This window comes from Toxorhynchites rutilus, chromosome 2, assembly GCF_029784135.1.
Source record: "Toxorhynchites rutilus septentrionalis strain SRP chromosome 2, ASM2978413v1, whole genome shotgun sequence".
NCBI classification, from domain to species: domain Eukaryota; kingdom Metazoa; phylum Arthropoda; class Insecta; order Diptera; family Culicidae; genus Toxorhynchites; species Toxorhynchites rutilus.
In genome coordinates, this window is record NC_073745.1 from 210,670,013 (window position 1) to 210,695,771 (window position 25,759).

The 25,759-nt window shown below is 39.2% G+C and overlaps 1 protein-coding gene across 13 annotated transcripts in view; it reads left to right on the forward strand.

Annotated features, from left to right (window-relative positions):
• The window catches only part of LOC129764752 (C-type lectin domain family 4 member F), a 223,372-nt gene that overhangs the window by 12,620 nt on the left and 184,993 nt on the right, over positions 1 to 25,759 (forward strand). For 11 of the 13 annotated variants that reach the window (XR_008741217.1, XR_008741213.1, XR_008741218.1 and 8 more), the window contains exon 2: positions 1,516 to 1,793. Coding sequence is in view for 1 of the 13 variants with exons in the window: in XM_055764206.1 (XP_055620181.1) it covers positions 1,679 to 1,793 (115 nt within the window). In the remaining 12 variants the exon portion in view is untranslated. Of the gene's footprint in view, positions 1 to 1,416; positions 1,794 to 25,759 lie in introns of all 13 variants that reach the window. The other 2 variants (XR_008741216.1, XR_008741214.1) reach the window with 2 other exon arrangements.

Sequence of the window (25,759 nt, forward strand, 5' to 3'; positions counted from 1 at the left end):
TCCTGAATTTTTTGAAAGCGGATGATTTTTCAAGGTAGACCTTTGAACACTCCTTGTCCCACCAAAGTGATGGAGGACGACGTCGGAAAGTGGTAGCAGGAACACGTTTCTTTTGAGCTTGAAGTGCGCTTTCGTAAATCAAACTCGATATAAAGTTATACTCTTCGAGTGGAGGAAGTTCATGCATTGAAACAAGTGCTTCAGATATTATTTCTGCAAATTTTCTCCAGTCAATATTCTTCGTGAGGTCATACGCAATATCGACTGACTCACGAGAACCTGATTCATTGGCGATCGATAAAATTATTGGCAGGTGATCACTACCGTGGGGATCTTGGATTACCTTCCACGTGCAATCCAGGGATAATGAAGAAGAGCAAAGTGATATGTCTAGCATACTTGCCCGTGCAGTATGCTAGACATATCACATATTCCCTTGTTGATGGCAATCCTCTGAAGGATTGTGGAACGGGCAATAGCCATACCTTCGCCATGAACTCGAACTGAATGAAAATTCGTCTAAATACTATATTTTAATTCACACCATCGTTTGCTCCTTAACAGTTCTTAAAAAATCGCTATTCCTGCACGCTACAACTCGGGAACCATTGGAAATCATTTTTGTTTAAATTTAATGAGCTTCAATTATGTATACAACCAATTTTTACCTACAATCGATGACCAAATCAATGAGACTTGAGTACTGTTGGCTAAACCGACTGTAAAAAAAAGGAGACCAACAATGGCAAATTTCCGATTTCATACAGTCGTTGGATCGGAAGCATTAAAGGGCAAATAGGTAAAACACAAATCGGTGAAGCTTAGGCAATTGAGAATCAACGAGTAAACAAACAGGTGCCACGATGACCCATCTACCAAACGTTCAACAGCTAGTGTTTTAAGATTGATTTCAGATTAATGAACCAATCGCGGAAACTCAAACTCGAGTGTGGAATCGCAATTCGTCACGAGCGGGTCCTGATACTTCCAGCCGTCATTGTGCCTGTGGTGGTCAATCAAGAGATTGGCCAGAGGTGGTCATGCAAAATCAGCGAGAAGAAAAAAAAAACCGAAGCTAAAAATATAAATTATCATAGTGTTCGTAGCTGGTAGCTTATTGAAAACAGCCCAGCCTTCGAAAACCCGGTGAACTTCTCTCCCTCTCACGGACCAGGTCTTGGGTTGTGATTTCAGTTGTTTGGGTGCAAACGAGAAGAATCTGTGCGCGCAATTCCATCAAACCGTTCAATTTTACTGTCGAGTTCACGTATTGAGGAGCGTGTAATATTCGTGACCTGACTGAAGCAGTCCGCGCTAGCTCCCCACTTCTTCGATCGAAAGTTCCGATCGACGCGTAGCATCCCCAGTAACTTTTTTTTTATACATCTTTCGTTGGTCCCAATTCGGTCACTTAAGTTCGTTCGTGTTAATTTGATTATGACTGAAATGTGTCACAAACTTCGCATGAATGCGAACAGTTCTATAAGTGATTGTTGTTAATTCGTTGAATTTCAGAGATACAAATTGTTCGTGATTCAAGCATGAAAAATCGTGTACTTTCCCAGGAAAGAAAGTGAATCTGTGTGTCAACTCCGATGACAAGCTGCTCTTTTGTGATTTGAAAATAGAAATAAGTTACGCGGAAAAGTCATAATTAACATATCTTGATCAACGCTCGATGGGTGCCATATTGAACATCCACACGCTCAAAATGGTCCGTCTGCTAGTTCTACTGCTGTGCATTTCCATGACAACCACCCAGAAATCAGGCAACTTCAACTTTAAAGAGAAAGGTGAGTGAGTGTCCCTATTATTCGTTACAGAAAAAGTATGCTATGCAGCACATAAAACAGCTGGTGTCACATTTATATTTATGATGTAACGCTTGCTCGACATAGATGTAGGAACAATCATATCAATGTACATTCAAACCCCTGTAATATTAGATATCCACTAAAGGTTGACTAACATTGTGCGAACTTCCTCTTATTGAGGCAGTTGTCCTTCAGGGTCTGAAGCATGGCTAGTAGTGATCTAGTGATCTTTAAGCCGGTTTTTTGCTGTTGGTTAACATGTGTGCGTTTGCAAATAAGGACCTCGTACGAAGACGCTCCAACGATGCTGCAGATGCATAGCGACCACGTAGTAAACGTTGAATGTGATGATGATGATTATTTTTATTTTGGATGCTGCTAGTCACCCGCGACTTTAGTTTTCTCGATTTCAGGTCAAGTCGATTATGAGCTTACATAATACGGTGCACCGCCTAAATCATGCACGTTTTTTGGTTGTTCGATGATGTGGTTTTCAGACAGAGCCAATGTATGTTATGTGAAGGTCGATCGGCAAAGTGTATTGTGGACAGATTTTCACAACGTCATGATTGTGACGTTTGCGTTCGCAAAATTTGAACGGAACTGGTTTGAAGGTTAGTTATAAAACTGTCGAACGGTTTGTTTGAGTTCGATTGCATACAGTTATGACGAATCGACAGAGGCCAACACGTAATTTGGTATCCGGGTTTAAAATTATTTTGCATGAAAGATAGTTCTTCATCATATGTAAAAATGTATTTACAAACTGTTAAACTTTTGTTGATGGTATCCCATTAACAACAATTCTAGTTATAAATAAGTGCGTTGTTTGACTGATCTTTTGAGGGCTGTAAAAGCAAAATAGTTTTGAAATCAGACACAAAAGTAAAATCGATAAGTCCATAAATTGCACAATGTTTTCCTTTTTTAAATTGATTCTCTTGATAATAATAAGGATGCATTTTATGAACCTTTTTTTTATTGACAAGAATTGATTTTTCATAATTATTCGCAAAGTTTGCCATTTCTACTGGATCTACAAAAAAACTCTAAAGCCTCCTTCGTAATCAACCAATATTGCAATGTTCCTCAACTTTTCAATACTATGTTTGGTTATATCCATACCCTATATTTTTATCTGAGGTTCATAAGTGTTGATAACGTGTGTGTTTGTCATAGCAACTATGAAACCGCATACTCGTTTTTTATTACCGGTTAGACCGATAAACTCTTTCTGGCGGTTTAGTACAAGTTTCTCGGCTCAGTCAGTTGGAAGGCTAATTGTTAGACAATGGCGGAGTGTTGTCTGGTTGTGTGTTGCAGAATCGAGTCATAGCGATGTCTGTAACTCAATATTTTGCGTTACAAAGAGATAATAATATTTCAAAAATGACAGATAAAAGGTTAATTTTTTTCTCTCAACATTGTCTCCTAGCTGATAATCTGCACAATCTAAAAGTATGTTGCTCGAGTGTTTAGCCCTTTCATTGTGATACCCACCATCAAATCTTGCACAGCTATAGCATCAACTCTTTGGGAAGTTTGTCCCAAAATCTGATCATCTGTTCGGTATCCCAAGCCATTTCAACAATCTTCTTATGCTCCCAGATTCGAGGCAATGGATTGGATTTAAGCTCTTGTCGATTAAAGCCATCCCTTTGTCACGATATCACTGAACAACCTCCCGATTGTAGTGGCATTTCGCCGAATGAGATCAAAACTTCACAGGTTCTTCGTGTGGTTTTATTGAATGTATTTCCTGTGGTATAATTCATTCAACAAATTCGAGTCTAACGTCTTGTCTGTGATATAAATCTTGGTTTTCGTTCAACAGGTGCAAACACCTTGCCAAATCAGGAACTTCCGTGCAAATTTATCATTGAACGCAAGCTTGAATCTGTCAGGAACATTGAATCTGTCAGGAAGCTTGAATCTGTCAGAACAGTTTTTTTTTCTGTATATTGCCAGTTTTTTAAGCATGTCAGCGAAACAGCCAAAGCCAAAAAATCTACAGATTTTTTATAATTTTCACAGTTTTATTCAGCTTTCTATTTTTTCGGGATTTTTAAATCTTTTTCTCTACAAAAATATATTCTTTTCTTCCATTTGTGAGAATTCTACTCCATTTCACTCACATCAAAGACTTGTATGACGTTTATCGTCTATCTTTAATTATATCTATCTATCTAGTACAATCACACAGAAGTATGGTATGGTGTTTCCTCGCTAATTTGCCTCCGTTTTATTGATATTCAATTCGATCAGGAAAATTACACCAGTTTGGAAAATGTTTATGTGGGCGCTGCTATCGAAATGTTGCTCAATGAATATTTGTCAGTATGTAAAATTTCACACAACGCCGTAGCTAATTTCAAGACCAATTCGAAAAATTTTACATTACACTTTGCAATCAAATTCTAAAACGTTGTAATTTCAACGATCCATCAATCATCAACATGGCGATAATTGATCCAACCATTGTTCTTAGGGAGATCCGGAACCTGGATTTTACTAACTTCAGTGTAAATGAACGCCAAGATGCAAAATCTGCCCCAAATAGGTAGGACTTTTATTTTGTCAAATTGGAAATATTAGGCTGTCAAAAAAGTCCTGCGGTATTTTTTTTAAATTTTCATTTGTTCATAAAATTAGTTACAATCATCTGTTTTAAGTCAAATATGCGCCGTTTTGTTCGATGACTTGTTCCCAACGAGATGCCAACTTCATAATACACCTGTTATAGAAGCTCGCTTCCTTATTGGCAAAAAACTCGGATAGCCAATTTTCACAGGCCTCTTTTGTGGCTAACTTCTGACTACCTAGCTCGTTCGCCATGGTAGTCACTTGGTGCAAGGTCCGGACTATACGGCGGATGCAAAAGAACCTCCCATCCGAGCTCCCGGAGCTTCTGGCGTGTCACCAAAGAAGTGTGTGGCCTGGCGTTGTCTTGATGGAAGACAATGCGGCCTCTGTTTATCAAAGATGGCCTCTTCTTCATGAGTGCTACCTTCAAGCGGTCCAGTTGTTGGCAGTACAGGTCCGAATTGAGCGTTTGGCCATAGGGAAGCAGCTCATAATAGATTATTCCTTGAAAATCCCACCAAACACACAGCAGAACCTTCCTGGCCGTTAATGAGGGCTTGGCCACCGTCTGAGCCATCGTTGTGCAGTGGAAATGGAAACTGTATCGAGTCCATAAACTGCATAAATTTTATTGGCAGCTTGAGATGCATTTTTGCCTTTGTCATAGTAGTACTGTAAAATATGTCGGATTTTCACTTTATTTTGCTCCATATTTGCGACACTATAACTCACGAACGACTTAACCAAACAAAACACTGTCAAGGACTATATTATAGCGCAAAAATACCTTTCCAACAAGCTATAGTATGACTCGATACAATGAATACAATAGAACTACGCGCTTACAACGACACCTCGCGGAAATACCGCAGGACTTTTTTGACAGCCTAATATATTGATCTCTTAAAAATTTCTAAGTGAAATATATGGTAATGGATTGTAATTAAAATGAATAGAAAAATGTGAAATCTTCGAAAGATTTCAATGGTACATCACATTTTGAATAACAAAAACAGTATCCAACGTCCGATCATAGATCACACAAGAGGAAACATTTCCACAATTTCCGATTGAGCGAACATAACGCAGCTCGACAGGAAATCCCGCGATTACAAATAACTAAAAAACCGTACGTAATCAGCGGTACGACCTCAAAAAAGCGCAGCCACGACTCATCCAGTTTATCCGGATTATTCAGCGACGCCTGGAGCGAAGCTAACCTTTCTTGACATTACTGGCACATATTACCGCAGAGACGAAAAAATGTTGTTGTTCTTCTGCCGCTTAAATCAGACAGCATCAACTTTCACATGCATACCCGTCTCCACAATTGCCGCATTGTGCAACATATCGCAGCCCATGGTTCACCAAACACGCATCGAGCGGTTTTCGTGTCTGTGAACTGAGAGGAATAAAAGTACAATGTTGGGTCGAATAGAGATGATTTTATCACAAAGTCACAATTTGCATGGCTGAATCGCCTAATTTCTGGCTTATCCAAGCAAGCGCACCCATGCGTGAAGATCGCGTAATGATCTTTACGGATGTCCCGTTTACGTGTACCTTGGTGCACTTTTAAAAGCTTCTCCACCTTGGAGCTGTATCGATTCAGTGTTGAAAGAAAACTTGTACGGTGAGGGAGACTACTGTTCGAGATTGAATTTCAATGGATCCAGTTTCGAACACACGAATACGAAACGTGCCGTGACTTCTCGTGGTGCGATTGTTCAGTACTGCTGGGAGAGGGGGCGTATTTCGGAATCGGCTTTATTACCTGTTCGCACAGTGTTTTGCAGCATCTCTTGGCACAGATCTGGATGGTCATCAGCAGTAGCAGTCTGTACGAATGCATTAGAATGTTGCTCACAGAGACCTGCCAATGGCAATTAGAATGCGCCGGTTGTGCTGGAATGTAGGAGTCTAACTATATAAGTACAGTTGAAAAATATATACATATTTTGTTTATGCATTCAAATGTTGAATGTTAAAAGAATTAGCGCTATAACCCTGCTACACGTATCTCCAGGCATGCAAACATTATTTATGTTAAGACAGCGTATTGTAGCGCGACATTGTAGCGTGTAAATAGCATTTTATTTGGGGTGAGTCTGCACCATCGTTGTAGACTGCTTGGTTCATGGTCGGTGAATTAAGACGTGGTCCCACGTGGTTAATTGGTCCCACAAGTAAAAAAATCCATGATATTATAACAATTGGGCGGAACGTAAAATTTTGTGAAACTATTGACACTCTAAACATCTCTAAACTACATGTCGGAGCTATCTTACATGAGCATTGAAAGATTATAGACGGTTGTGTTCAAAACACGACCGGATTATTTGCTTAGAACTGCTGAATAATTTTATTTAATTCGCTTGTTTATCACTAAGGGATATCATTGGAGAATGTATTTGAGAATTGGCTTTTAAGTATAAAATTGTGGTTTCCCTAAAATGGACAGATGGTTGTAGTAGTATTGTGGAAGTGTTTGCTGAATATGATAGATTCAATTGTCTTGACTTCGCAAGAACATTTTAAAATCAAGCGATAGTACACATTTATTTTTTGTAATGAAGAATGCAAGCTGTAGAATCAATAACCTTAATCGAAACTCATCATTTGCTGAGCATACGATTGCTTCATCGGCTGTTTTTAAAATAAAAAGGTTTCTCTTTCATCATGGCTCTTTCGGCGTTAAATCTACTTTAAGTCTTAAGAAAAGCTGCTGAATTATCGCTGGCTAGTCTCCAGAATATAACAATCTTTTTTTTATATATCCGTAAATCTCGACGTGGCATGCAATTTTAAGACATTTTGCATCAAAACTTTTTTTTGAAAACCTAGATTTCTCGTGATTTTCGGTTTTAAAAAAAACACTAGCAAATGAAGTCCGATTGAGCTAATATTTTGCATTGGGTATAAAGGGTGTGTCACATCAAATTGCATCACGGAAAAAACGCTGTAGAAATTTAATTCGCTTTCGCTTATAATCAGATAAGAGTGTATAGATCACGTTGGACATGCTTCACTGTCAATTTTTCGTAAATTTGGAAAAATGTCGTCGAACGAAAAAGAGCGTCGTGAATTAATCCTGCGCACTCATTTCGAGAATCCGGAGTTGTCACATCGGGACATCGGTAAGATGCTGGGAATCGTCCAATCCACGGTCAGCAGAGTACTTAAACGATACTTCGAGAACCTAACCATCGACCGGAAGGTGAAGAACGGCAAAAATGGATGCTCCGTCAGTGAAAAAGATCACAAGCGCGTAGTTAAGCAGTTTAGACGTGATCCGAGAAGTTCGGTCCGGGATGTCGCCAATAAGCTGAATTTTTCAAGTTCATTCGTCCAGCGGACCAAGCAGCGGGAGGGCCTGCGTACATACAAGGTTCAGAAGGCTCCTAACCGCGACGAAAGGCAAAACATGGTGGGGAAGACGCGAGCCCGGAAGCTGTACACCGAAATGCTGACGAAGCCGCATTGCCTGGTAATGGACGACGAAACCTACGTCAAAGCGGACTTTCGTCAGCTGCCGGGCCTGTTGTTCTTCTCCGCAGAGGACAAATTCAGCGTTCCGGAGGAGATTGGCAAGCGATCTGCTCTTGCGGAAAGCGGAGCGCCCCCTTCGTGATGACTGGCACGGTAAACGGGCAGGTTTACCTTAAGGAGTGCCTACAGAAGCGCTTACTACCACTATTGAAGCAGCACGAGGGCCCGACCATCTTCTGGTCGGATCTCGCTTCGTGCCACTATTCAAAGGACGTGTTGGAGTGGTACGAAGCCAACGGGGTCACCTTCGTGCCAAAGGAAATGAACCCGCCCAACGCGCCGGAGCTTCGCCCAATAGAGAAATATTGGGCGATTATGAAGCAGGCCCTCCGGAAGAACCCAAAAGTTGTCAAATCGGAGGCGGACTTCAAGAGAAAATGGATTTCTGTTCAAAAAAACTACAACCTGACGTTGTACAGAACCTTATTGACGGGGTAAAGAGGAAGGTGCGAGCATACGGGCTTGGGCTCGAAGTATGAATAAAAGGAAAATGCCAAAAGTTGTTTAATAGTTTTTATTTTACTGTCTAAAATTTTCAAAAGGATCGGTCTACTGGGCGAATTTCTATAGCGTTTTTTCCGTGATGCAATTTGATGTGACACACCCTTTATTATCGTGCAAATCAACATTTCGTAGCAGGTTCCGAATGAAAAATCGAGATAACTATTTTTATTGGCACCCAAAATCATACGTTTTGCCTCGTATTTCGGAAAAGAAAAGTCCAGAAAGTCCCAGAGTGTCGATTTTTGCCAATTTTTTTTTCGAGATGACAGATGACAGATCTTGACGTTTTATGCAATTTTGAGACATTTAGACATTTCAAAAAACCCCGATTGTTATTTTCCTTGGGTGATTTTCGGTTTTCAAAAAAACTCAAATTTTGACCGCTTTGAGCCACTTAAGTCCGATTGAGCTGAAATTTTGCATAGGATGTTTTTGCGAGGTGGTGAACATTTTGTATGGGATAACTTTTTTCAATTTTAGGGTCGATTTTTTCCCACACATTCATTGGCACCCTAATATCTATATAAATAAAAATGATTTAGTGTCCGTTCCTCACGATTTAACTCAAGAACGGAGCAACGGATTTAACAGTCAGTATCAGGATTGATGCATCTTAGCCATACTGTCATACTAAAGAAACACTGTGTAATTCGAGAACTAATCAAGCAAATTGAACAAAATTTTACATTTAAGGTTTTAAGGGGCAATAAATGTTCCTGTGGTAATTTGACACTTCCCCTTTCTCTCTAAGGGGGAGGAGGAGGGCTTCTGGTAGAGGGAAGGGGTTGCATAAAAATATTACACATATTTCAACAAACTATATTCCAACCAAACATGACAATTGGAAATTTTCGAAAAACTTTGAAGGAAAATAGGAAGATTCGGAAAATGGAATTCCTATATGCACTACAATTACATCGTGACAAGATTTGTTAGTCCATTTGATGTTTGCGCTAACGAGAATGGTTAGTAGAAATGGATTCTTAGGAGAAAAAACGCATTCCTATGTCTTATAACTATATACAGGGAAACTTCGATATAACGTCACTCGATATACCATACATTCTACCTCGTACACATTTTCAATGTGTGGAAATTATTTTCGGAATAGATACTGAGAGTTGGAAGTCCCGAATTTTAATTAGTGCACTGGAAACTCCATTTAAACCAATCTACCTGTGTATTGTGTATTCTGAATAAGTTGATTATAGTCTCATGTCCATAACCATAGCCCGTAATCAGGACTTTTATATGAAATTTGCATTTTTGCATTACATGCTCTGCAATATGGCTTGAACACTTGTGCTGAAGAATAAAGGTACGAGCGGTCATTTTATTAGACTCGAAAATGTATAGGAAAGAGTGCCTGCAGAAACGTTCAGTGAAGTTTTGACCAGATTTGATTAAGCTGCCACTACAGTCGAGGGGTGCTTCAGAGGTCCCCCGAGACAATGGGATCGATTACATTGAAACAGAACTCAATCCTCCAAATTGCCCTCAATTCCGCCCAATCGAAAAATATTGGGCAATTGTGAAGCGAAATTGCGGAATTTGTGCCAAAGTGATTCGGGATGCTGCATTTTTACTATATTTTTCTGAAAGAAAAATAAATTATCTATATTTTGATATAAAAACATTTTTATACCTTCAACCAATCCCGAGATACAGTTGGTTTTCTGATTCCAGATTCTAAATGAATCAAGCTTTGAGAATCATGATAATGAGAAAGGATGGCTTCATCTTCTAGTTGAACTTTTTCATCATTATTTACTTATCTTACACAAACAGCAACACAAAAAGTAATATAAGCTATGTTCCTGAGTTCGTTATTATTCTCCGATACAACGTACAATATTGAAATTAAAAAAAAGGGCCCGGATTTGAAATCACAACGAAGAAATTCACAAATTTTGAACAAATATAACATGATTTTGTGGAATTCTGTGATTCATAACTTACATGAACATCTTCTTATTCTAAAGGAACGGTTTTTTCGTACTAGAATATGTCAATATTTTTTAATTATTGAAGTTATCATCGTAAGCACTGAAGTGTCCAGATTTCGATGCATTACGATACAATCGAAGTTCTTCTTATCATGTCATGTATTCCTCCCCTCGTACTTTCCCTACATGGCCGCATTGTACATCGCAAAAGTAGTCATGAGTGGAATTGAATGGTGATGGTGATGAATTATAGCACTGATAGCCATGGTTAGACATCGTTTGGATGTTTTGGAAAATCGTTGGTTGAAATATATAGATGTAGATGTATGTTTTTTTTTATCCAATTTCTTTAATTATTTTAGGCTCATTAGCATTTTGGCTGAAACAGAGCCGAATTTTAATCGTGTACATGTTACATGTTTTATCGTATCTACAAACTGTACATCACCCAATAACCATTTACGCGTAAGAGTCTTCCTTCTGTTCTTCCATTGTTCAGTTAGGCCACCGAACAGCGGAGACAGTTGATATGATCATTGTTGGGTTAATAATAGCACAACAGCCCGATGTTTCATGCAGAGTGGAGTAGTTGTATGCAGGGTTGCCACATATACAGAATATTCTGTATTTTACAGATTTTTCGCCAAATTTCAAATACAAAATCGGTATATACAGAATTACAGATTTTTAACAAAGATACATAATTTACAGTTTTTTTTTAAATTTTTTAAATAATTCAAATATTAATTTCATTACTGTGCATACATAGGTACCATGGTTTATCAAAATATTGAACGCAACGCAACGAAACGGCTATCATTCGAGGCAGTTGTTAAGTGAAATCTTGAGCGATTTGATGAGTCTAAGCAATTATTTTCGTTACAAGTTAAGTAGGACCATAATCAATCTGCCAATGTTGACTCATTTTCTATTACTAAACCGATTTTGCTGTTCCTAAACTTTGTTCTACCGCTCATCAATAACCTCAACTGCACTTTTCAATTAGAAAGGCCTCAATTTTGCGAAATTTTAATGAGACAAGATAGTTATTGTTGGTTGGGTAACTTATGTTTTGAGAGCTACGTGCAACGATTCGCTGATGCTGACATTGATGTGAAAGAATTTGAAGACTTTCTGAAGAAGCCTGAGGGTGTTTACGATGGTATCGATGCAGAAGAAGCCGATTAAGGATTGGATGCAGCTAGGAAGCTCACATTCAAATCGATTTGTCGAAACTTCCATATTGAACTCGTCCAACAGATTTCAGAGCGATTTGATTTCAGCGATCCGTGTATCAAAACTGCGGCCTTGATGAACCCTCAAAATTTTGTCGAGCTACCAAACTTTAATGATTTGATGCATCAATTTCCCCAATTCGTTGAAGCAGGTAATAGACAAGGTTTGGATAACGAATTCAGGCTACCCAAGACGAATCATATTGGAAAAAAATAAATGACTCAAATATAACATAGTGTTTTGGATACATGCTAAGGTAGTTTGTAAGATATGTTTTATAAAATTCAGCAATATATTAGTCTGTCAAAAAAGTCCTGCGGTATTTCCGCGAGGTGTTGTTGTAAGCGCGTAGTTCTAGTTGTATTCATTGTATCGAGTCATACTATAGCTTGTTGGAAAGGTATTTTTGCGCGCTATAGTCCTTGACTGTGTTTTGTTTGGTTAAGTCGTTCGTGAGTTATAGTGTCGCAAATATGGAGCAAAATAAAGAGAAAATCCGACATATTTCACAGTACTACTATGACAAAGGCAAATGCAAGCTGCCAATAAAATTGGTGCAGTTCATGGACCCGATACAGTTTCCATTTCCACCGCACAACGATGGTTTGAACGTTTTCGTTCTGGTGTAGAGGTCGTCGAAGATGCGCCACGCTCCGGAACGCTCGAAAATTGCGACAAAATCGCTGAATTAGCCGAGAAAGACCGGCATAGTAGCAGCCATAACATCGGCCAAAAGCTGGGGATAAGTCATCAAACCGTTATTAACCATTTGAAGAAGCTTGGATTCACAAAGAAGCTCGATGTATGGGTGCCACACACGTTGACGCAAAAAAACATCTTTGACCGTATCGACGCATGTGAATCGCTGCTGAATCGCAACAAAATCGACCCGTTTCTGAAGCGGATGGTGACTGGCGATGAAAAGTGGGTCACTTACGACAACGTGAAGCGCAAACGGTCGTGGTCGAAGCCCGCTGAAGCGGCTCAGACGGTGGCCAAGCTCTCATTAACGGCCAGGAAGGTTCTGCTGTGTGTTTGGTGGGATTTTCAAGGAATAATCTATTATGAGCTGCTTCCCTATGGCCAAACGCTCAATTCGGACCTGTACTGCCAACAACTGGACCGCTTGAAGGTAGCACTCATGAAGAAGAGGCCATCTTTGATAAACAGAGGCCGCATTGTCTTCCATCAGGACAACGCCAGGCCACACACTTCTTTGGTGACGCGCCAGAAGCTCCGGGAGCTCGGATGGGAGGTTCTTTTGCATCCGCCGTATAGTCTGGACCTTGCACCAAGTGACTACCACCTGTTTTTGTCCATGGCGAACGAGCTAGGTAGTCAGAAGTTAGCCACAAAAGAGGCCTATGAAAATTGGCTATCCGAGTTTTTTGCCAATAAGGAAGCGAGCTTCTATAACAGGGGTATTCAGAAGTTGGCATCTCGTTGGGAACAATTGTCATCGAACAAAACGGCGCATATTTGACTTAAAACAGATGATTGTAACTAATTTTATGAACAAATGAATATTCAAAAAAAATACCGCAGGACTTTTTTGACAGCCTAATATGTTGAACGAATATTTCTGCTTCACAATGCCAACAAAACATACTCCCACTAAAAATATTTTTTCCTTCATGTTAAGAATTTTTTTTCCAAAATATATATTTTCATCAAGGCTCATATGGCGTTAGCCTCACAGGGCCGGGAGTCCAATACTTTGACAATTTTTCTTATTATCTATGTTAGTAATATGTAACCGATTACTCGCGGTTGGCTCGAGGTTAGTATTACAAGTGTTGTAATTGGGATGTTGTTGTCTCCAATGCTCTGTACGTGTGCCCGACACGGGATACTTTCTAAAGGGTGCGTCACATCAAATTGCATCACGGAAAAAACGCTGTAGAAATTTAATTTTTAGGAATTATATCTTCAGCTTTCGCTTTAAAATCAGATAAGAGTGTATAGATCACGTTGGCCATGCTTCACTGTCAATTTTTCGTAAATTTGGAAAAATGTCGTCGAACGAAAAAGAGCGTCGTGAATTAATCCTGTGCACTCATTTCGAGAATCCGGAGTTGTCACATCGGGACATCAGTAAGATGCTGGGAATCGTCCAATCCAAGGTCAGCAGAGTACTAAAACGATACTTCGAGAACCTAACCATCGACCGGAAGGTGAAGAACGGCAAAAATGGATGCTCCATCAGTGAAAAAGATCACAAGCGCGTAGTTAAGCAATTCAGACGTGATCCGAGAAGTTCGGTCCGGGATGTCGCCAATAAGCTGAATTTGTCAAGTTCATTCGTCCAGCGGACCAAGCAGCGGGAGGGCCTGCGTACATACAAGGTTCAGAAGGCTCCTAACCGCGACGAAAGGCAAAACATGGTGGGGAAGACGCGAGCCCGGAAGCTGTACACCGAAATGCTGACGAAGCCGCATTGCCTGGTAATGGACGACGAAACCTACGTCAAAGCGGACTTTCGTCAGCTGCCGGGCCTGTTGTTCTTCTCCGCAGAGGACAAATTCAGCGTTCCGGAGGAGATTGGCAAGCGATCTGCTCTTGCGGAAAGCGGAGCGCCCCCTTCGTGATGACTGGCACGGTAAACGGGCAGGTTTACCTTAAGGAGTGCCTACAGAAGCGCTTAATACCACTATTGAAGCAGCACGAGGGCCCGACCATCCCCTGGCCGGATCTCGCTTCGTGCCACTATTCAAAGGACGTGTTGGAGTGGTACGAAGCCAACGGGGTCACCTTCGTGCCAAAGGAAATGAATCCGCCCAACGCGCCGGAGCTTCGCCCAATAGAGAAATATTGGGCGATTATGAAGCAGGCCCTCCGGAAGAACCCAAAAGTTGTCAAATCGGAGGCGGACTTCAAGAGAAAATGGATTTCTGTTCAAAAAAACTACAACCTGACGTTGTACAGAACCTTATTGACGGAGTAAAGAGGAAGGTACGAGCATACGGGCTTGGGCTCGAAGTATGAATAAAAAGAAAATGCCAAAAGTTGTTTAATAGTTTTTATTTTACTGTCTAAAATTTTCAAAAGGATCGGTCTACTGGGCGAATTTCTACAGCGTTTTTTCCGTGATGCAATTTGATGTGACAGACCCTTTATTGGGATGCAACTGACCATTAATCAGCAACGCCCCCTAGTCTGTAACCCATATCTAGCGTGGTGCATCTTTCTCGAGTCGATGACTCCAGGATAGAATGGTCACTAGCCGGCGCAATCATCAGTTCGTGTAGAGTTGTAATGAGCGGTACAACCTTTGGCTCTTGTTGAATGTTCAGTGGACTGCACAACCTTTGGCCCGTGTATCTGTAAAGAGTGTGTGTATGTATTGCCGCGACTAAGTAAAAGTTTATCGATCGGATAGGAGGGATATGAAACGGGGACACAACGAAGGAAACATCATTAAACGTTGACATCGGCGTTTCTGAGGAACAGGTATAGATGAAGCAGAAGATCAGGATCACGGCTACTTAAGATATCCCGGACAGGAATATCCGATTGTCTGCCTTGTGCTCTCAGTGCTCTAGAGAGCTGAGAGCGAGCAGCATGGAACCGGATACACGACCAGACAACATGCTCGATGTCGTGGTAGCCATCGCCACAATCACAAAGATTGTTTGCTGCGAGCCCAATTCGATAGAGATGCGCGTTTAGGTTGTAGTGATTGGACATAAACCGAGATATCACGCGAATGAAATCACGACCTACATTCAATCCCTTGAACCATGCACTCGTCGAGACCTTAATAGTTGCCTTATTCTTGTTAGGAAATAAGATGATGTTAAGAATATGACAAAATGATTTTTTCGAGGACGCCACTTCGATCGGTTGAAAAACTCATTAGTATTTGAAATCTCTTGCCAAATAACACAACACTGTATTTTGATCCAGCTAAAACGCAAGATTTAGAGGAAATCTAAGTCTGAATGATCTCAATCTTCTTTATATATGATCGATAGAAAGTCTAAGCAAAGTCTAAGTTTGTTGAAATAATTCTTTATTCAACAGGAGCGAATCATCTCAGTTGTTTGTTTGTTTGGCCACGGATCATCGGCCCCTTATATCCTCGTGTCGATGCCTTCCAATTAATCTAAAAAACCTGTTCAATAAACGGACAATGCTCCTTTACTTAGTGCTTACTTCGTTCCGCCACAATCCTTCTGCCACTGATTTAGCGCTGTTCATCGACTTATCGCTGGCAATAAAATCAGAAGAGCAGCAGATGAATTCTTCGAGAGTACCACGAAGCCGCGGAGCTTGCGATGGTCGCAAAATTAAATGTGCCACAAAAAAACCAATCCCACCACCAACTGGATCATTGAAGGTCGTCTACATAGGAGAATGTTGATTTGATGGTGCGCGGTGTGCGTACAACGCGGATCAAATAGTTCCCCCTGTTGTTCAATGTGATTGAACTCGCAGAAACGAGCCTGCGGTCTGGGTCTGACTGGCTTGTTTGATGGATTTCATTGAAACACAGCGCAATGGTTTTCGTATGCCATGCTAATGATTTTCGTGTGACATTCGTATTGTCACAGGCCTTCTAAAACTCCTTTCCAGGCTAGGAACGAGTCTGTCAATACCGTGCTGTCGTTTTGTTTGTGAGCTTTCATGCCTCGTTGAAAATGTTACTTAAAACATACCAAAATTGACAATATCAGTTACCTTTCTCCAAGCGATTAAAATCCTTCATTAAAAATGAAGAAAAAGTAGATTAAAACCGCGGTAAAGAATTAACTTTCACTGGACGCTGACATGGCGGAAAGCTTGTGAAACAATTGGTCTGTGGCGGTTTGTTGCTACCCCAACTAATGAGTTGGGGTGCTGTGGGTGCAGCCGCCGACAAAAAACCTGTTCCTGTGCTGTGTGAAAAGGAAATGCAACCAAGGATTGCAATCGATATGCACAATGAAGGCAAAATCTTTACTTTCCGAACAAACACTATCTCCTCGCTGCAACCTGGGGCGCTATTCGGCATAAATCCGGAATTGGTTAGCTAGGTAACTAGGAAAACATAACATCGTTTTCTAGCGGTGGGCTAGTTTATGTGTTCAACTTTCACCCTCTGCTTCAGATTTGATTCGCGAGCGTTTGCCACCGCTTGGGGTTTTCAGTAAATGCCAGCGATAATCTGCTGGTTGTATATTTTGAGATACATGCAAATAAAAATGGGGGTTTCCAGTACTAAAAAAATCCACTTTTCAAATGGGATGTGAGTCCAAAGTTTCCACGATGACCTTAGATAATCTGTATGATTTGTAGAGGTGGTTCTTCGTCGTTGACTAGTGAAAATATATGTTAGTCTACAGTTAACGTAACATCAGGATGTAACTGATGACACATACGAATTCTGTTTTATGACTCTCGACGAAATGAGATCACACAATTCGCAAAAACAAATACGATCGTAACTTAAGTTGCTGAACTCGCAGTCGTGATTATTAGGCGAAATGCTATCGTTTTCATTTAATATAGATGATAGTTACATCGTAAAATTTTTGAGGTTTCACTAATCAGTCTTTCGCTTTTCTTGATTGCTGATTACAAGCGTGTTTGCTAACAATCGTTTGACTTATTATTATTATTTATTCACTCTCATAGCGTAAGCCTGCAGTCTTTTTATTGTTATAAAGTTATGAAGTATGGTATGAAGTGTGTTGATAATTTGTAAAATAAGAACAATCCTTCTAATACTACAGATTAACTGTTTCTTGGCCGATTGAAATAATCTATACATTGCCTCCTGAATACGAATGATGACTCTTGATTTTGGAGATTACAGGGAAGTGAATTCCATAAAAGAACACCTCTCACAAAGAATGTTCTGCCATAGAGCGACGAATTGTGAGCGGGTATCACGAACCGCCGAGTTCTTGTACTACGAAATGGCTTCAATTTTTCATATGGGTATGCGGGTGTTCTTGTTGTAATCATTTTATGTAATAATATACAAGCGCTAGCTTCAATAAAATTGTGGAATGAATATCCTAAGAGTGGGTGTTGTAAGTGTGAGACAGAATCCATTCGACCCAAATTGAAAGCAAATCTTACGCAAGAGTTTAGTACAACTCTGAATCTGTCTTGAACTCGGATTTCTGCACAACTAATTAAAAAATCACATGATATAAAATGTGGCAATATGAAGCTTTTAAATAATTTGAGTTTAGTCGAATAATGCAAAACATGTTTTTGAGTGCAATGTCCGATGACAAGAATAAACTCTACCACATTGACTCAGTATGTGCTTATCCCAATAAAAATCGCTTTATATAATTAAACCTAAACTTGATGCGGAATCTACAAAGCTAATTGTATCGTTACCGATGTTTATGTTTGGAATTTCTTCATTCATATTACGTCGAATAAACAATGCTTGCGTTTTTTTAGCATTGAGTTTCAATAAATTTTGAAATGGCCACTTTCTTATTGCTTCAGGGTCTTCATTAATTATGCCACTAGTTTCATTCATATTTCTATTTTTACAATTGAAATATAATTGTACGTCGTCTGCAAATAAATGTATGGAAGAGTTCCTGATCACACTTGACAAATCATTGATGTGAATAGAATAGAATTGGGCCCAGAACAGAGCCCTGAGGAACACCAGAATAAACTGGGGAATAATGGATAATATCTGATTACAAGAAACTGCTTGTTGACGGTTGACCAAATATGAATGGACCAAAGAAACTGTGCTTCTGTTGAAATTGAAAGTATTTTCGAGTTTGTGGCACAGTAAAAGATGTGAAATAGTATTGAACGCCTAAGAAAAATCTAAGAGAATTAACACAATCCTATTGCCTTTATCTAAAATAACACCAATGTCATCACAAATTTTTAATTTTTTAGTGCTGTGGCCGGAACGATAGCCAGACTGAAAGGGCGATAATAGATTATTATTGTGAACATAGGAACATATATGGATCTTCAGCAACCTTTCGAAAACTTTGGACAATATGTTCAAAATGCTAATAGGGCTTCAAATTGTCTAATTAAGCTAAATTTGACTTTTTCGGAATGGAATTATTTTAGACATTTTCCATAATTTGGGACACGTGTCAAAAATTTCGTTGAAAACGTGAACTAATGGTTCTAGTAGTAAAGGTAAAATACTTTTAATAAAACTGATGGGGATATCGTCGAGACCTACAGCATTCGATGTAACTTTGTGTACAGCGTTAATGATTTCGGTTGTTTGCACCGGTCTGAAGCAAAAGCTATTGTGATTATTGGTACGGAAAATGGTCATAGACTGGATAGGCGATGAAATTTTTTTCTGGAACGATTCATTAATTTCATTGATGATCGAAATTGCATTCAATGTTTGAAGAAAATTTTCCAAGTCCCAACTGTCGAATTTTCCGCCAAAAGTCTTTGAGAGACATATCATCACTTAGTTGAGTGTTGTAGTAATCACGCTTGGCTTGAGCAATTAATCGATCAGCTGTGTTCCTTAAAACTTTGAATCTGTTAAAGTCATGGTTGTTCCTAGTTGACTTCCATTTTTTGTACATACGGTCTCGATCGATCAGTGCTATCTGAATTTGAGTATTAACCATTGATTTTTTATTTTGTGATTTGTCATTGCTTTACGCAAAGGTACACAATCGTCACGAATGCATTCCAAACTATTATTGAACATTTCTACCAAATCATCTGGATGACTAATAGAATAAAAATGGTTCCAATCAAAATCATTAAATTTACTGAGAGCAGCATTTAGATCGATCATCTTGTAATCTCTATAGAAAAATTCCTTATTATCGACCGTCATATCACATCGCTCTCCTGGATCACCTCGCGCATGAAGCCGAAAGACAATATCCTCATACTCGGTGATTTCAACAGGCCCGGTGTCAGTTGGACGAGAAGCACTCAAAATTACCTTTTCCCAGACTCTTCATGTTCCTCAATCAGCACAACATCAATGAGATTGCTAGATGAGTATAGTACTGCTGGATTATGTCAAATGAATGACATTTTCAATGAAAACAATCGGATACTTGACCTCTGTTACATAAGACATGAATTAATACCCAACACTATCATTACTGGAGCACCATCCGTTCTTGTGAAACGATGTCAACACCATCATCCGCTACTCGTGACCTTTACCCAGCCCACAAGGGACAGTTTCACAAATACCGCTGAATCAATTTACCACAATTACCAGTATGCGGATTTTTTTATCGATGAGCCGCTTCCTTGCAATTATAAAATGGGATGAACTTTTAGAACAAAATGATGTTGATGCAAATGCTACGACTGTCTCACATGTTTTACTATATGCCATTGACCAATTTGTTCCAAAGAAACGGAAGAAAGAACCGGTTCACCCACCCTGGTCCAACACTACCCTTCGCCGATTGAAGACCTTTAAAAGAGGTCCACTAAGGAAATTCTCGAGACACCGTAACCACTTTTGGAGATCTCACTATGCGAATGCATGTAAAAACTACAGGATTTTGAATGAGAAGATTTTCGGTACATATCAAATTCGAGTTCAGCGCAAATTGAGGTTTAATCCAAAAAGTTTTTGGAAACACGTCGACACACAGAGAAACGAATCCGGTTTGCCATCAGTCATGATCGACGAACAAGACGAAGCCTCTACGATCCCTGGTATAAGTGAATGGTTCCGTCGGTAATTTAGCCGCGTTTTCGAACCTGAACCTATTAGTGACTTCAAACTTTTTATGTGCGTGGAAAACTACGAAGGTGCCGCATTTATCCAAAAACAGTTGACAACGTTTGCCAATTGGTGTAAATCCAATCGTATGTCGCTCAACGCTTCAAAGTGCTCTGTCATCTCTTTCTCTCGGAAACGATCAACGATAGGATCCGATTATAAGCTACATGGATCTACTCTGAATAGAACTACAAACATTAAGGACCTAGGAATTATTTTAGATTCAAAGTTGACGCTCCGAGAACATATTTCATACGTAGTTTCTAAAGCTTCCAAATCTCTTGGTTTTATATTTCGTATTACCAAACATTTTACCGACATACAGTGCCTCAAAGCTCTCTGGTTCGTTCTATCTTGGAGTCCTCATCCGTAGTTTGGGCTCCGTATTACGGAAACAGCATCCAGAGAATTGAGTCCATCCAACGCAAATTTGTACGTTTCGCTTTACGTGGACTACCCTGGAATGATTCTCAGAATCTCCCTAGCTCCGAGGATCTTTGCAATCTCATAGAATTGAATCTGCTTAGCGAACGACGTAATACAGCAAAAGTTCTGTTTGTTTTTGATCTCATCCAAGGAAACATCGATTGCCCGGATTTACTTCGACAGTTCAACTTCAACACCCGAAGAAGAAATTTACGAAATTAGGGTAAATGATCTTGGTTTGTCCAATTTGGGGTGTTTTTACGCAACTAGTAAATGCAAATCGATTTTTCTTCATGAAAATCACACATAATCGATACGAGTTTGGGTTTGTTGAAAAGCCCCAAGTCTCTAGTTGCTAATACTACCATAAGGTGTTGAAATTATTCAAATTTTTATGTTTTTTAACGATTTTGCTTAAAGAAGAATTATGATCATGGTTTGACCACCTCTGATCATGGTTTGCCCAAAAAAATGATCATGGTTTGTCCGGTTTTAGAAATCTCCATTTTTGAATGAAAACATTCGAATTCACAATTAGATGTTGCATTTATCATTGCTTGAGTTTACTGTCATCATATTGATTCATTCATAATTTAGGCTTTCTTCAGAATATTGACTTTTCTTGGGCATTTTAGAAGTGTTCACCTCAACACACTCAACACAGAGAAACTTTATCTCTGCTATCCGCGAAGGACACAATAAACAAAATGCAGCGCGCCAAGCGGTTGCCATAGAAATCATGTGGACAAAACAACATTATTGAATTGGACAACTCATGATCAGAATTGAGTTCATCAAAATGCGGTAATTTAATGGTTTAGCTATGTAAATCCGATACAAATTGTGAACAAGCATGATGTTTACAATATTTATAAGTGTTGTAATCCAGAAAAGGTCTGAATACGTGCCAAATAATCATCTGGTGATCGATTAAAAGTTAGCTCGAATGGGGGGAATTGACGAATTGACACAAATAGAAGGTGTATTTTATAATCCTTTAAAACATGTGATTTCGTAAAAATATACTATCAAACCACTATAAATCATGTAAAAGGCAATTTCATTTATATGTTTCGAAATATTCGAAGGCCTTATTTGACACAGGAGCGCTGAATTAGAGCATTCAAAAAAGTGGGCAAACCATGATCATATTTTCGACTGGACAAACCAAGATCATTTACGATATATATATATATATTTTTTTTTTCTTTCTTTATTAAAGAGATTTTCAGCCAAAGGCTGGTTCATCTCTATACCCTACGATATTCTTCGCCTTCCTGCAGCGCGTACTAACTATGCTTACCATGAGCCTGTTGCAAGCATGGCTCGTGTATTCAATCAACATATAGAACTCATCGACTTTAATGTTACGAGGGATGTAATAAAAAGGCACCTTCTCCGTAAGCTCCAGCAAGTAAGAATAAGATCGTTCTTAGAGAATCATTAGGGTTTTTTCAACCTGTTGATTGTTGTGAATATATATATAAATAAATTAATTAGTCAATTGTACGTCATAATTCACTGATTTGACAAAATCTTAGTACATTTTCAAAATTATCAGTGATTAAAAGATCTAGCTGGCAAGACCCTGTTGAATGAAAAAAAAATTGGTTCTTTTCCAACATTGAACAAACATAGTGATGTGAGCGCAGCATGAAAACGTTCAGTTTTTGGGGTTCGATTCATTAGATTGGCGTTAAAATCGCCGATTAATAGTATGTTATTATGTATAATTTAAAAGAAGTAAGCTTTTCGTGAATAAGTTCTGAGCAGTCGAGATCAGGATGGTTGTATATCAATCCAATGTGTATGATATCATTGAAAGTAGATAATTCAATGAAAATTAATTCTGTATGTTTTCCATGTATTTCGACGCAAGAAGATTCCAAATGTTTATACTTGAAATATTTTTTCACATATATCATCAGTCCACCACCTATTTTTCCAATTCTATCGCTTCTTATAGTGTTATATCCATCAATTGTTATTGTATCATTACTTCTCGATTCATTCAACCAAGTCTCACACACACAACTAACATCTACACTAGACACACTCAATATTTGACTAAACTCCTCAAATTTTACCATTTATCTGGCACACATACTTTGCATATCCAAACAACACACCGAAAGCTTATTTTGAATGAATGCCGATTTTAGTACAATTCCTGGCAAACAAATCTGTGCGGAGGCATTGTCCTAATTGGTACTAGCCATAGTCGTAAACAAACATGTTCAAAAAACAATGTAACATAAATAATCGTTCAAGAATTGAACTATATATTACAATATTATAATATTACAACAAACATTTTCTAACTAGCCATTCGAGGCGCAAATGGACTTGAATCAATATTAGCACAATTTTCTATTATATGTTTCTTTACAATCGATTAAACGCACTATTGCACGGCGAAAAAAAAATTAACTAGTCATAACACACTAGCCATCAATGGATCCATTGTAACTTCATTTGAATAGAAACAGCATCAGTCAGCTGGGGGTCTCCGTAGCCACATTGGTTGCGCGTTCGCTTAGTAAGCGATCGATCGTGAGTTCAAAACTCAGGACCCTCATTGACCATCTTTGTGTTGTTACAGAATAGCTACGTCCACGCAACAATCATCAGCGATGGAGATCGATCCACAGTCGAAATAAGATCGATTCATCCATACAACTGCTCTGCTCTGCAAGACACATCGGGCTGCTGTTCTATAAATAACTCAACAATGATCAATCAACTGTCTCCGCTGTCCGGTGGTCCAACTTGGATAATGAAAGAACAGAACGAATACTCTTACGCCTAAATGGCTACTGTGTGAATGTACCATATGTAATGGTATAGAAGGAATACTGGCGAACGGCAACTGTGTAATGTGCTAATTATAGATATGATAACCATGTGACATGTACACGATTGAAATTCGGCTCTGTTACAGCTAAAATGCTAATGAGCCTTAAATAAATAAATGGGATAAAAAAAAAGAAGCATCAGTCATTCTCAGCAGTGACGTCCATCCAGAACCCATCCAGTATGACTCTTAGGAGAGGAGACAATGGATTGTTTTAAGGATGGATTGGAAGGACGGAGAGCGCTTGGAAGGAAAGGTGGACATGTTTTAAAACTGCATAACTTTTAGGAGGGGAACAATAGAATAAAACAAGGATGGAATCAACAGGAAAACAAAATCATATTAGGACAGGTTTATTGAATTATATCCATCAGCTGATCCATGGTTTCGACACAACGGTTCTCACTTTCTGGATTCTTTTTAACACAGGCGATTCCATCTCGAGTGGTCACTGAGTGCAGCTTGCCATCTTTCTTGCTTTTAATCGCCCTATCAGTACTCATGTACTTAAAATAGAAGTCATTGCGTTGATTTGAGATGGCGAATTGCAGCAATATTAAGTACGATTTCCCCGGTCGCATGGTAGCCTTGTGTAAACGACGAATATCCACAGCCGGAGCAGCAGCGTAAGTGAGTTCCAGAGCATGGCAGCATTTCTCAAATTATTCCATAAGATTTTCGCCCTGCACAAATGGTACTCCACTGATGAGAAGATCATTCCGATTCAGCGAACGTGTGAGATTTTTTTCGGTGTGCTGTATACCCTCTTTGCTATGGTTCACACAATAGCTTAAATCGACGACAGATTTTTCCAATGTTGAGTAACACGGGGTGAGTTGGACATACGGGGTGATTTGGGCCACCCCTTTATCTTTCTATTGTTGAACCGCATGTACCTAACGTAAAAAAAAATTGGTAAAATTCGACAGCTGGAAGGAAACAGTACCAGCACTTTGATTGTCAAAAAATGTGACTTTTCCAATCGTTTAGGTTTCGTAAGAGTTTTCCCGCTGATTAAACTAACTTTTCGTGTATTGTGCAGTAAAGTTCTGTTCGCCTAAGGAAGAGGAACAATATGATGAAGCGAAACAGTAAGTTTGATAACAATGAATGTAATTAATTGCATTTGAATTTTTGCATGTTGTGTGGGGTGATATAGACACGTTTCTGTGGGGTGAATTGGTCCTACATGTGTGAGGCTTTTCTTTGGTCTAATTGATTCCAGATGCCGCTGAATTACAAAAACAGGATGGGCAGACAACGTTGGGAAATGGTCATATCATCGTTCTCACTGTTCGCCACCTCTTCAGGATTCATATTGGTACCGCATTTAATGGCATTTCCCCTTGTATTCATGTTGGCTGAAATGATGAGATTCTTTGAGGTACAATAGGCGGGATTTAATTTGATACTCTCAGCTTTTTGTTGACGTATTATTCAGGAATAAAACCAGCTCGTTTTTAACAGATTTACAACAATATCTGGTCGTGACGAAACTTTCACAAGACGACTGATTTTACACATGACTGACAGAATCACACTTGAAGAAACATACAACAGATTTCCAAACTTTTCGAGCTTTTTGCGCCAGCTACCAAAATTCTAGCTGCACTTCATAACCACCATATTGCGATATGACTTATATATGACTTAGGTGGTAAAAACTAAGGAAACTAATGAGAAAATAATAATTGGGATTGATGAAATCGTGTGAAAATATTGGATTGATGTAAGTTCGCGATTTAAGCAAAAATCTAATCGGATTTTTTTCGTTATCGTGTTTCTGGAAGCACAAAAAAAACTTTATTTTGAGACCACAGCATTCTTTTTCTATTGAAGTTTTTCCGAGATAAAACTGATTTATTACAGATTGACAAATCAATCGGGATCGATATTTCATTCCATGCAGATCTTCAAACGTCATGTCCTTCTTCGTTCCACATTCCATTCCTCGACTGGTGGTTCCGCGTATGGTACTACTCGAAATCGGGTCCTCTTACCTTTGAGCGACTTTATACCCTCGATCGTTTATATGTTTCAATTTTAATGATCTCCTTGTGGTGCATTGTCGCTGCTTTCTATCGCCGTCGATTCTTGCCAATTAACGACAGTATAACGGTCTTTACATCACCCCGAACACCCG